The following is a 13,395-nucleotide window of genomic DNA, read 5'->3' as shown; positions in this document are numbered from 1 at the left end:
ACCCAACAGTATATAAAGCAGTTAAAATGAGCTCAACCTTTAACATCTGCAGCAGTAAAATGCAACACACACAATAATGCAGCAGGAATATGAATCCAGAAACATCAGATATAATAAAACACTGACAGGAGCGTTTTACTGCCCAGTGAGTACTTTTACTTTTGGTACTTTAAGTACATTCTGCTCATAATACTTACATACCTTTACTTACAGGTAAGTAAGGTTTTGAATGCAGGACTTTTACTTGTAGTGGAGTATTTTCACAGTGTGGTATTAGTACTTTTACTTACTTAAAGTATCTGAATACTTCTTCCACCACTGAAAGCACCACTGAATATAAAACACATGTACAACCTACAGGTAGCTAATCTATTATTTTGTCTTTCACCTGTCTCAAGGCTCCCGGCTGAATTTAGCAAAAGAGCGACGGGAGGACAGAGAGAAGACACAAGGTATGAGTAACTCTCTAGCTGGTGGAGCTCTGTGTGGTCAGTCCTGTTCATCTGTCACTGGCACACACTCACACACACACACACACACACATTATGGGTGTAGTGTGGGTGGATGTGTACTTGCTCGTGGCGGAGGAAGTATTCAGATCCTTTACTGTAGTAAAAATGTCAGTACCTCAGTGGAAAAATACTCAATTACAAGTCCTACATTTAAATATTAACTTAAAAAACATATATAAATATTAGCAGTAAAATAAACTTGAGTATCTCAAGTAAAAATACTCATTGTTGAGTGAAAACCTTCCAACTGACGAAACAGTCTTAACTCAAGGTCCACTTACTTGCTTGTTCTGAAGCTTTTCACTGTATTACACGGCCCTCATCAGCGTGCTGAGTTTCCATGGAAGTGCAGAAGTTTCCACGATTCTGAGCATCTCTGTGCTTTATCATCTCTGCTGACGTCAACGTTTCCATGGCAACCGAGCAAACTCAATCTGCTGATGAGGACCTTGTGATACCGCCGAAAGCTCCAGAACAAGCCAAGTAAGTGGACCTTGAAGAAAAGTGTTGTCTGATTTTCTCCAGGTAATGTCTCGCTTACGTTTCGGCCTACATGACCCTCATCAAAACCAAGACCTCTGAATATGTTTTTTTTTTCCCATTTTTATTCAAGAAGGTAATGTCTACAAGTGTTTAGCTTAAACCTGTACCTGAAAAGGCAACATTTTGTTTTTTAGGGACTTTTTATGCTTTTATTGGATAGCCAGCAGCAGAGAGTTGACAGTCGGCACCTTAGTCCCTAGAGGCGCCCTGAAAAGTCGACATTTTGGAGATGCAAGATTTTCAGTCAGTCATATTTATCTCATGTTGAATCTGCAACGGCCCCGGCTTACTGTGTGTCAGCTGGTTTGTGCTAATTTTATTGAAACGTTTGCTGGGGAATATGCACCACTAAACCATGATACTGACATGATAAAGCGAGTTCTGCTTTAACAAGTAATCCTAAAACCCTTACTTGAATGTGTCCCTGTGTCAAAATCTACTTTGAAGACCTTTATTATTTCAGTATTGTGGCACACAAGCTAATGTTTGCCCAAGGGTTAATCCAGCCATGTAGTGGAGAAACAGGTACAATATTTCCTAAATTTAGTGAAGAAAAAGTAGAAAATGTCCCAAAAAATGAAATATTTCAATAAAGTACCAGTGCCTCAAATAATATTGATATTTAAGTATTTGAGTAATTGTACTTACTTCCGGTGGTGGAAGAAGTACTCAGATGCTTTACTTAAGTAAAAGTAACAATACCACAGTGTAAAAATACTAAAAATTCTACTTGAGTAAAAGTGTTACTAGCAAAATGTACTTAAAGTATCAAAAGTAAAAGTACTCACTGTGCAAAATGCCCCCTTTCAGAGCGTTAAATTATGGAGCCTTCAGGGTCCCGAAAGATTTTTTATTTTATGCACACAAGATTATAATTTGTGCACACAGTTATCATCGGACTTCAGGGGCTCTCCCGTTAGTTTTATTGTTGGGCAATTTACAACTTTATTACCTTTATAAGTTCATGATGACCTCATGTAAATCCCAGCAGAGCTTCAACCTGAGTCGGTCCAATCAGAAACACAACTGAAAACACCCGTGAGGGTCTGTGGGGCCTTCAATCTAGTTGATCATGTGTTTCGTATGTAAAATCAAAGTAACTATAGCAGTTAAATAAATGTAGTGGAAGAAAAAGTACAATATTTCCCTCTAAAATGTAGTAGAGTAGAAGTATAAAGTAGCATAAATTAGATATACTTAAGTACAAGTACCTCAGTACAGTACTTGAGTAAATGTACTCAGTTACTTTGCACTTGTGTGTGCTCAGAGATGTCGGAGGTGCTGCAGGAAAAGGAGCGCCGTGTGCAGCAGCAGCTGGGGCGCTGCGCCGAGGAGCGAGGGAGGAAGATGGAGGAGCAGAGGAGGAAGGAGCAGCAGCGCAGGGCAGCAGCCGAGGAGAAGAGACGGCAGCAGCAAGAGGCAGAGAAGGTCAGAGGTCACAGCACGCTAATGATGCATTCACTACACGTTAGAAGAAGTGAGAAAACAGGATCTTGTCGCTGGGTCGAATCACAGAGACCCTGACATCTGCTGACACTGAAATTATATTTTTACAGTTGTGTTAAATATTCAAACTGTAGAGTCCAGAAGCTTTTTAGGTTGTTGGGTTGGATTTTTGTGCCTTAATTGTACCAAAGGTAAATCAGCCATATCGGTTTTTACAGTCTGTTGACCCCTAGCCCTGAATGAAAAAAAGCTGTACAAGGATTTAATAAACTGTAATGAAATACAGCATAACATTAACAAAACTTTATCCTGGTTCAAGAATAAGTAAACTAGAAACAATAAACAAGTATCATAACTTTGTAACAATAACAAAACTTTGTTTTGACCATTTTCAGTGACACAATACGATTAAAATATATTCAGATTCAATACGCAGCCCTGTTTGTTAAAGCGGCCAAATCCAACTCCACTAACTTGTTTACTAATTTGTAAATTAAATTAATCGTATTAGACTGAATATAACTGAGAATTTAGATTTTGACATTTGATGTCATGTTTGCTGCCTATATTGCCACATTTTGTGTTGTTAGGAGGTTTATGTGTAGAAGTAAAGCTGGACAATATGGTGGAAAGCAATATCACACTATTATATCAATATACAGTATATATACATATATATATATATATATATATATATATATATATATATATATAAAAAATATTCAAATTGATGTTCCCTGCAACAAATTGTGTTCCATCACTATGTATTAAACAAAAAAACCTGTAAATCAAAAACTTGTTTTGTTAATTTTTAATCACAATTAGTTTGAAATTATTGTAAAAAGATAACATAATATGATCATATAATATCATTGTGATACAATTCAGCTGAAGGTAGATAAACGATACTGAATCATCGCCTCTAGACCAAGTTGGCAACTCTTACGTACATTAATCAAAATAGACATTAATTAATTAATTAATTAATACCTGTTTTTAAAATCCGTTTTAAACCCCTTTGTCCTGCCATCACTCTGTTGTTGACATTCACAAACTTAAACTGAGAAACTGGATCACAGGATAACTTAGATTATAAGTCAACGTCTTTTCCAGCAGCGTCTTTTTCCCTTTTTCTCTCTCTGAGCTCTCTGCCACTGAATTAATTGTGTCGATCCATAACCGAGTCAGTGTATTTCCAGCTGTTGTTAGGCTGAACCAGAGTTTAAGGGAATAGCAAGTAATTAATGCAGAAGCTCTAATGACTTTCTGTCAGCTGACCAATTGTGCGCATTCAACTGAAACATGACAAGTTTGGCTGGTTTTCTGCATCAGTACGTCGGCACTGAATTTATTTTTCTCCCAAGAGGTGCCGCAGGAACGTTTTCTGAGTGGGGGGGAGCCAAACATCTTGCCCAATCCTATCCTATCCTATCCATATTCTTCTTTTAAAGGCCTAGTTGTTAATGGACAGGAAGTGTTATACTGGTTGCAACAGCACCGGTTTGAAAGTTATTGTGCACTTGTTAGAGCCCTGTCAGACGGCTGCAGAACTAGAGATATCGTCTGTTTTATTCCATGCGTTCTTCTTCCTTGTCAAAACCTGGCGCCTACATTACCCACAATGCAACTTGACCACCGACAGTTCGGCCTGAGTTTCCGGTGTGTGATGCTAGCAGCGGCTAATGTAGCCAGGAGCCTGTAGCTTGCAGCAGAGAGGAGCAGCGGGCTGCAGAGGTCTGGTGAGCTCACTTCTTTCTAACTCCACACCAACAGATTTGTTTCAGTTTCAGACTTGTAGTCTTCAGCCCCGACCGACGCTGACTCAAGTGACATCACGTGAGGATATTTATCAGACTCCCCACAGCTCCCTCTGGAGACACTAAAGGCTTTATACTACTTGTTTCACATATGCAGTAGTGCTCCCCAACACCTGGAAACACACGCTGATGTGTAAAATCAGTTTCCCTTTAAATATAGACATGGACACAGTTTAGCTCACAGTTGACACCATTTCCAATCTTCTCTTTTTCTTCATCAGACAACAGCCCATTCTTCCGATTTTGTCACCGTACTGTATGATTTCCCTGAGGATGCTCGAGAGGTGGGACACCCATGGGCATTCAGCGCCTATGCCACAGTATACTCAGTGTAGGAGCAATGTTTAAAGCATTGATGGGGTAGTAAAATAATGTGTAGGGACACACTGCTATATGTGAACAGGCTTGTTTGCTGAACTATTGAAATTCTTCACACATATCGTCTGTAATATACCAGTACAACTTCTGAAGTGCTCTTGAGCGAGGCACTCTCTTTACAGCAGCAAGGCGTTCACACCGTGTCTACACAGGAGGCGTAGCGTTAGCAGCACGTTAGCAGAGCAGCAGCTTCAGTCCTCCGTGTGTGTCTACACAGGATGCGTTCAGGCACAGTATTGATTTTGGGTCACCCGCATTTTTGTAGCGCTCAGACTTGAAGCGTAATAATATGCTTTGGGTCGCGTTAACGCATGTGTAGCGCAAGTACAGCCACGTGAGCCGTTATGCAACCTGTGTAGACAGCTGGATTGGTTAAAATTGAAGCAAATCTTTTCTGTCAGATGCACGTGAGATGCACGACTGAAAAAATCTGAAACGCCCTCATGTGTAGTCACGCCGTCAGAGATGATTTTGTGAGATTGTTCACGGGTTAGTGGCTCACCACTCTACATGAGTCATGAGTGGGCATCTCTTGGCTGAGAACCATTGACTCATATTATTAGAATCCACTTTAGAGTCCAGCATAAATTATGTGCTGCGTTTGTGCGATAACCCTTTCAGCTCGACCTAGAATATAAATTATTAGTGCCTGTTGAAATGCTAAGCAGCATATAAAGGGTTAACAAGCCCTGAGGCAATTGACAGTCTAATCCACAGAGAGTTCACCATTCACTGCTCAGAGGAGGGGGTCACTGTCTCTATTGATTTAAGGGCCCCCTCCTCTCTCGCCCCCTCCACACACTCATATGCATAACTTGACATAATGACCGGTCAGTCTCATAGGGCGATGACATCACCGCCAGCGTATCATGTGCCGTTTACTGGAACAGACAGTCGATGCTCGCAGTGCTGTGACAAGCACATATTTCACCTCTGAAAAGGAAAAGACATCTACAGAATCAATGTGCTTATATAGAAGAAACGCAGAAAGGTTTCATGAAGAATTAATATAATTTAAACTTAATGTTATTTTAGTCTTTTATTGTAAGCATTTACTGCTCAGAGTTTTCTCACAAAACTATTTTAGTTACAGTTAGCTTACAACTAATTTCCCAGAGCCCTATGTGACATCTTTAAATGAATTAATTAACAGTCCAAAATATAATGAAATTCAATATACAAAGATATAAAACAGAGAAAAGCAGCAAATCCTCACACTGGAAAAACTGGAACCAGAGAATTTGCCATTTTTGTTTGATAAATGACTCAAACAATTAATCCAATATCAAAATTATTGTAGATTAATATTTCGTCAGTTCACTATACAGTAGCAGAGACAACATCTCCATACCATGTACCTCTGTATACTGCAGTGTACTACTGTGTACTCTGTATAGTGATACTAGGATTGTGGTAGGGCTCCGACTACCGGTTATTTTCATTGTTGATTAATCTGCTGATTATTTTCTGGATTAATCAGTTAATTGTTTTTGTCTATGAAATCAAAAACTTGTGAATCAAATTTTCTCAGAGTCCATTGTGTTTTGTCCAAAACCCAAATTTATTTAATTAACTAACATATGACAAAGAAAAGCAGCAAATCCTCACATTTGAGAAGCTGGAACGAGAATGTTTTTTGCTTGAAAAAGGACTAAAACAATTAATTGATTATCAAAACAGTCGGTAATTAATCTTCTCTTGATCAGCTAATGGATTAATTGACTAACCATTTCAGGTCTAGATTGTGGTTTTGTGATTGTTACAGCCCATGTAAAACTTTTTCCATACATTTTTGCTAAATAATTGTATTATGAAAGTGTGAATCACTTCAGGGTCATGTTTAAAAACGTCAGCTCCTTTAGGGCGTTGACCATATTTGCTGGGGGATTGTTTGGGATCATAGCAGTGGTTCTGGGTCATTACTTGGCTAAATATTTAGGCGTACTGGTCATCTCTAGCTGTCAGACAGCTCACCTGGTTTCTGGTTTTTATCTGTTTTATTGTGTCAGTTTGTGTAATGCATATATAGTGACTATAATTGTAATTAATACTGTAGTGTGTCTGGGTTTTAATCTTTGCACGTAGATTTATTAAACTTTCTGATCATGCAGATGCAGATGTAAATTAGTCCATTATGACAGCCACATTTGTAATTAATGTTACTTAAAGGTCCAGTGTGCAACATTTAGGAGGAGCTTTTGGCACAAATGGAATATAATAATTAAAAGAATGTTTTCATTAGTGTAAAATCACCTGAAAATAAGAATCGTTGCGTTTTCATTACCTTAGAATAAGCCGTTTTTATCTACAGAGGGAGCGGGTCCCCTTCCACGGAGGTCGCCATGTTGCACCGCCATGTTTCTACAGTAGCCCAGAATGGACAAACCAAACACTAGATGGCGTGTTTTTGCGAGTGTCGTGGCCACCGTAGTTTCTCCTACACGCTTGGAAGGGGAGGGTGAGGCGAGCGGTATTCGAATGCTTGCAAACTGCAATTTCACCGCTAAATCCTACACCACCCCTGATAAATAAAACAAATTACAAATTAATTACCAAAAACTACTCATAGAAATTCACAATTTTGTGGATTAGGCAAAATTGCCCCTGTGAACAAATGAGGGACTGGTTAAATATGTGTTCATACCCCTCGAAGGACTAGCTATGCTATAACTGTATTATACTATAACATCTGTGCTGTATCAGTTGTGTTAGTGTTCTCTTAAAATCCTACATCAAGTCACAGCAAATGCTGCAGTCTGCTCATCCATTCTGCTTTTCTCTCTGTCTTTGTTCTGCTTTGATCTATATCTGCAGTATATCTCTTCCCACTTCTACCATTCCCACCTCCTGTTACATTTCTGCTGTCTCTTTTTAAATCCCTCTTCTTGACTCTAACCCCCCCCTCCTCCCGTCGTCCCCCTCCCTCCTGCAGTTTGTGCGTGACTCTGCATGCACCTTCAGCAAACCCCCCACAATGCTGAGGTGGGGCATTTCCATCCTTTCTACATAGACTGTATACTGGAGCAGTGTATCAGCTTTATATTGTGAAATTACTGTATATACCACTGCTGCTAAAACTGCCACATTAATGGTCCTTGATTAGAAAAACCAGTATGGGATGGGATGGGGTTGTAAATAGAAAGCTGATCCACATAAGAAGCCAGAAGACAGACACAGCAAAAGAGAAAGAGAGAGTTGAGTTGCCTCTTCATTTCAATTTTTCTGGCTTCTGCTGTGACAAAATAATGTCTGCATGCGATCACAGATCAGCACAAATGAGGAAATAATAAACTAATCAAGACATAAACAAATGATAACTATAAATCTCAAACAAATGTAACACATCACAAAATATATGGTATAAAAATATGTCAAAAAAGCACTTAAATGCCAAAGCAAGGAGAAACTTTTTCTAAAAAAAAAAAAACAATATGCAAATCCGACAGCCTCTGTGCTGATATGTGTTGGTGTATTATGAGTCCATTTTTATTGGGATCCACTTGAATGTCTGGAACTGGATTTTTATGCCACATCCAAGTGATAGCAGAAGAGGATCACTCTCAGTGACAAGATGTCACTTTACTTACAGAAGACAAAACGTTTTTGGCCGTCTAGCCTTCGTCTTTGTCACAGCTCTGCATTACAGATGTCTCTTAAATTGCAAAACCACAGGTGGATACCTTTTGCATCAGATATTTACATAGTAATGAATCAATATCCAGCACTGAAACAAAGAGGAAGGTGGAGATTCTTAAAAAGCATTGAAATTAATTTAAATGAAAAAAAAAGCCGTAGAAGCTTTTAAAAAGTCCGAAATTTAATTTACAAATACTTTAAATGCTTTCTCTTGCCTGCTGTAGTCAGTAATGTTAGTGGCTGTTGGCTGCTGGGAGACGTTATACACCTATAAACTAGAAGTGGGATTGTTGTGACAGTGGATTGTGCTGCTAATTATTATTTTCATTATGGATTAATCTGCGAATTATTTTGTTAAGTAATTGTTTTCATAAAAATACAGCAAATGGTGAGAAATGCCGTTACTATTAACTATTAAAGCTTTTAATTATTAGAATAATTAAAAGGAGAATCAGCAAATCCTGACATTTCAAAAGCTGGAACCATGAAATGAAAATAGTTGACAATTAATTTTCAATCGACTAATCGATTATTCCACTAATCGTTGTTGTATAAACTGTTGGGTAGTAGTAAGCATTATATTTTATAAGCTCTTTGTATGGTTTGTGTGCAAAAATCTTAATTTGTAAAGTAACTAAAGTTATCACATAAATGTAGTGAAGGAAAAAGTACAATATTTGCCTCTGAGTTATTATATACTGCTGGAAAGTACTGAACACATATGATAAATAATTCTAGACCATATCAGCCCCACTGGTTTTCCATCATACTTTATACCTGATTATGAAACAGGTTTTATATTTCATCCAGTGTGGTATTAAAAAGGCCTTAAATTTAACTTGCTGAAGCCCTGCAGAAACCCTGTAATAACCCATGAAACCTCTGAATATCTGATAATAATAATATATATATATATATATGAATAATAGATACTGTGCAGTCACCAGATATGACAATAATTAAATCGTCTAGGATGGTATAAAGAAGGGAAGGACTTAAAGTAGTAAAGTATCTACAACCCTAGAAGATCTTATGCAAGGAGCCGTTAAACAATGACCTGCCTGAATCTAAAGGCAGAAATTACAGAGGGACCATTGGATTATATTCTTCATTCATTCAGCCACACCCTACCCATAAATAAATGCAGATTAGTTTGTTCACTGAGGTAAATTATTACGTTTTGGAATATAAGTACAGACCATAAAAAGATGAGAAAACATAGAAGGAAACATTCGATTATTTTATTATTTCTCACCAAGATGAAAAAAGAAGCTATTCATTTACGTCATATTTAAATATCATATCATGTATCATGTATATTGTATTTTTCTGTTGTGGTTTGTATTTATTTTCATGAATATATTTTAAAGTTTGTATTGTACTCTGTGTAGAAACGAGGCAGAAGAAGGTAGAAAGAGTGAAGGAGACTGGAGACAAGGAAAGAGCACTGGAGATAAAACCAATGCAACCAGTATCAATATCCAATCCACCCAGTCAGTCTGTGTGTGTGTGTGTGTGTGTGTGTGTGTGTGTGTGTTTATGCATGTATGTGGGGGTGGTGACGGGTTGCATTTTGTCTCTGACTAAACTGCTCTGTGAAATAGACTCAGTTATTAGAGAGAGAGGGAGGGAGATGAAGGTAGAGAGAGACTGAGAGAGAGGGAGGAAGGGTGGGTGGGGTAAACAATTACGAGGTAGGGGAGAGAGAGAGAGAGAGGGGGGAGGGAATCAGTGCTACCTAGAGGGAGCGGCAGACAGAGAGAGAGAGAGAAAGGGGGAGAGAGAGAGGGAGCAGTGCTGCTGTATTATGTATCACTGAGTGACAGACGAGCCAGCGATCGAGCGCTGGTGACCGCCAGCAGACACAGAGCAGACGAGCGTGAAGAGGACATAGGGGCGAAGCTGCTGCGGTTGCATGCGGTAACCATGGCGCAGCCGTCTCCGAGTGCATCGCCGGGCGCCCGTCGCCGTAGCGATGGCTCAGTGAGAGAGTGTCTTTTCTTCCCTGTTTCTGAACGCAACGAGCAGGAGAGGCTGGAGGCCCTGGTCCGCCGGAGAAATGGAGGCGCCGAGAGACGAGGAGGAGGTGGTGGAGGAGGAGGGTGGGAGGCCCGGGACCACCTGGATAACAGGCCTAAACGCTGGACATGGGGAGGACCGCCTGATGGAGTGGAGGGTGAGTATGATGGGAGGTGGGGGCTTTGTTGACGAGGCGATGGAGGATGAAGGAGAGCAATCGTGATGATGTCAGTGGAGGGTTGGTTTGAGATTTAGAACAGTGGAGACCATACGGGCGGATACTGATGGGGGCTGGGAGGAGAGGAGGAGAGAGGAGAGGTGTTTGGGGGGAGGTCTGGAGGTCTGGAGGTCAGTGGGAAGGGAAAAGGGGGATGGTGGGATGAAAGGGTGGGGATGACAAAGCAGAGGAGGGCGGCTGTGGAAACAGAGCGGGTGAAATGAGGATAAAGAGAGGAGGTGAGGTGAGGAGGAGAAGAAGTGATGGAGAAGGGCAGTGGATGGAAAAGGGTGTGGAGGCTGCAATGCAGGAGCTGCTCTGCGCTTTGTCTCTAAATCTCATCTGGGTTTGGAGAGGCTGTGTGTGCGTTTACAGTCACATATATCATCTGTGTGTAAGCAGACATGCTGAAGCTGTGGTTATAAACTGGTCTTAGCTGATGGTTTTGGCTTGTAGATGTGCTACAGGTGTGTGTTTGTATGTGTGTGTATGTGTGTGTGTGTGTCATTGCTCTGTTGTTTTATTTCCCAGCTGGGAGGCAGGTCTAATTCCCAGACGAGTAGGAGTTACACATCAACCTTGAATGCAGCAAGGCCACGCACATAAACACAGACAAAGTGCGACATGAGGTTGTTTTCTGTGCCAACATCCATCTCTCTTATTTTATATCTCTTTCGTATCACATCATCCTCGTCTTTTCCGAGATATTTCTGCCGTCATGTCGGCCAGCAGGAGGCCAGAGCGCCACCAGCCAGGCTCTAGATCTGTGGTGCATTCATAACGCCATCAATTATTAACAGTACCCATCAGCCCGGCCGTCCTGGCACCGACCTGGGACAGGGTCCACCCAGCGGCTCGTCTGGCTCCGGCCCGGCTGACTGGCAGAGAGGCTGCTCTGGGATCTGCCGGGCCCAGCAGAACGCTCACCGCAGCAGAAACAGCAGCATCTCATCTTACAGCTCCACTCGATTAAAGGACAGAGACTCACTAAAGACACAAAGTGTGTGTTTGCGTGCTGCATATTTTTATCTGGCTCCGAGGTCCAATTAAAATTCTGCGCACTAATAATAGCTGCCTATTCTCAGTTTATTCTGACAAGATGTTAAATCCATCATGGCAGCAGTCGTAGTTTTTTTTTAAACCAGGGATACATCACAACTGGCTCATTCGTTCACATGCTTTATGTTCTGGACAATTTAAAGAAATATGGAGGCAATTGATTGGCCAATGATAAGCTGGCCTTCCAGGCTATAAATCAACCAGCTACTTCAGCATGATAATAATGCAAAAGCCTAACATTGTTCAAACCACAGAACTTTATTTAAATTCTGGTTTTCAAGTTTTCAAAGGAACCAAATCTGTCAGGATGCACTTTGGGAGAAATGTGTTTAAAATTGATAATATAAGACATGTAGAATATTTGCATTTGATGGAGTGGTGCAGCCATTAAAAACGTGGACTCCTTAGTTTGAATATTTCACTCAGTTTCAACATTATGTAGCTTAAAAAAAGAGCTGAAACAAGCTGTTACTGAGAACATATTGGACTGTTATACTGTTGGACGGTGTGGAATAAGATGATTTTTCCAAAGGGGAAATAAATCAACAACGATGCCTTTAAGTGGGGTTGTGTGTTTTTTTTTTTTCAACTTCATAATTGAACATTTTCTAAAAGCTCATGTGAGAGTTCATGAGTTGTGATTTATGTGGATGTTTTTAAAAATGTCAGAGCCTACAAAAGTCACTTTTTTAAACATTTTGGTGTTACTGTAAATTTTAGTTTATTTTTCCCAACTGCAAAGAGATCCAAGTGTGTATTCGAAACAGACTTACAGACTTTTTTTAATCCGATTTCAGCTACAGTAGCAGTGAGGATATAGGGATGGCGATTTTGGTCCAGACTGAAATATCTCAATAGGTATTGGATGGATTTCCATAACATTCATGGTTCCTAGAGAATGAATCCTAATGATTTTGATGATCCTCTGACTTTTCCTTTAGCACCACCATGATGTTGACATTTGTGGTTCAGAGAGAAATGTCTCCACAACTGCTGGATGTATTTTCATGCAATTTGGTGCCGACATTCGTGCTCTTTGTGGACTTTGGTGTTCCCTTAACGCCAAGCGTATCGTGTAGACTTCTCATGTTGAAAACATGATCTCACAAGGTTCTTTTGAAGGCAACTTTACACTTGTAGCTTTTGTTCACTCACAGCTTTATTGCATGATGTGTCACTCTGTTCCACCATGTTAGCTTGGACCATTCGTGTTGCATCGAGACTCTTGTTTTGCCTGACTTGATGAGGATCCGACATAACTATGGCACTTCCTGCTGGGTATCTTGTGTAGCGTATGTTTCTTAAATGTTTATGTCAGTGTGTGTGGATGGAGGTTGGATGTTGTTACCTGTTAGTGACCCAGGTGTACGAGTGTGTGTGTGTGTGTGTGTACATGTGGACGTGTGAGTATGTAACGCTTTGCTTTCTCCGCTCTGCTTCACCTGCTGCCCAGGTAACCCTAAGACCCCGCCCTGCCATGCCATTGGCTCCGCTCAGCCCAATGAGCTTCCTGCTGCTTCCAGTGCCAGCCAATCCCGTAACGGTACAGACCACATGACTGTGTGTGTCACACTCATACCGCTCCCCAAACCACCAATCCTGCTGTCTCACCTGCAGCTGTTCCTCTGTCTGCATGTCCGTCTTTGTACTGTCACATCGGCTGTTTTATCGTCCTGGAGTGTGTTTATAACGTGTGTGTACTGCGTCTGGTGATGAATTCAGTGCAGTGTTGGGGAAACTTGCTTGTAAAATCTTCTAAATCTTATTT

The 13,395-nt window shown here is 40.5% G+C and overlaps 2 protein-coding genes across 6 annotated transcripts in view; one reads left to right on the top strand and one right to left on the bottom strand.

Moving 5' to 3' along the window:
- Positions 1–13,395, bottom strand: part of LOC122866379 (hemicentin-2-like) — a 480,239-nt gene that overhangs the window by 284,880 nt on the left and 181,964 nt on the right. The gene's annotated exons all lie outside the window — the stretch shown is intronic.
- map7d2b (MAP7 domain containing 2b) overlaps positions 1–13,395 on the top strand; it is a 33,162-nt gene that overhangs the window by 2,350 nt on the left and 17,417 nt on the right. For 2 of the 5 annotated variants that reach the window (XM_044176018.1, XM_044176017.1), the window contains exon 1: positions 10,054–10,508. In XM_044176018.1, coding sequence (XP_044031953.1) covers positions 10,259–10,508 — 250 coding nt within the window. In that variant the 5' untranslated portion in view covers positions 10,054–10,258. Of the gene's footprint in view, positions 1–398; positions 453–2,322; positions 2,484–10,053; positions 10,509–13,080; positions 13,171–13,395 lie in introns of those variants that run through there. The other 3 variants (XM_044176019.1, XM_044176015.1, XM_044176016.1) reach the window with 3 other exon arrangements.

The sequence above is a fragment of the Siniperca chuatsi genome, linkage group LG19 (genome assembly GCF_020085105.1).
Source record: "Siniperca chuatsi isolate FFG_IHB_CAS linkage group LG19, ASM2008510v1, whole genome shotgun sequence".
Classification (NCBI taxonomy): Eukaryota; Metazoa; Chordata; class Actinopteri; order Centrarchiformes; family Sinipercidae; genus Siniperca; species Siniperca chuatsi.
This window is presented reverse-complemented; position numbering and strand designations above follow the sequence as displayed.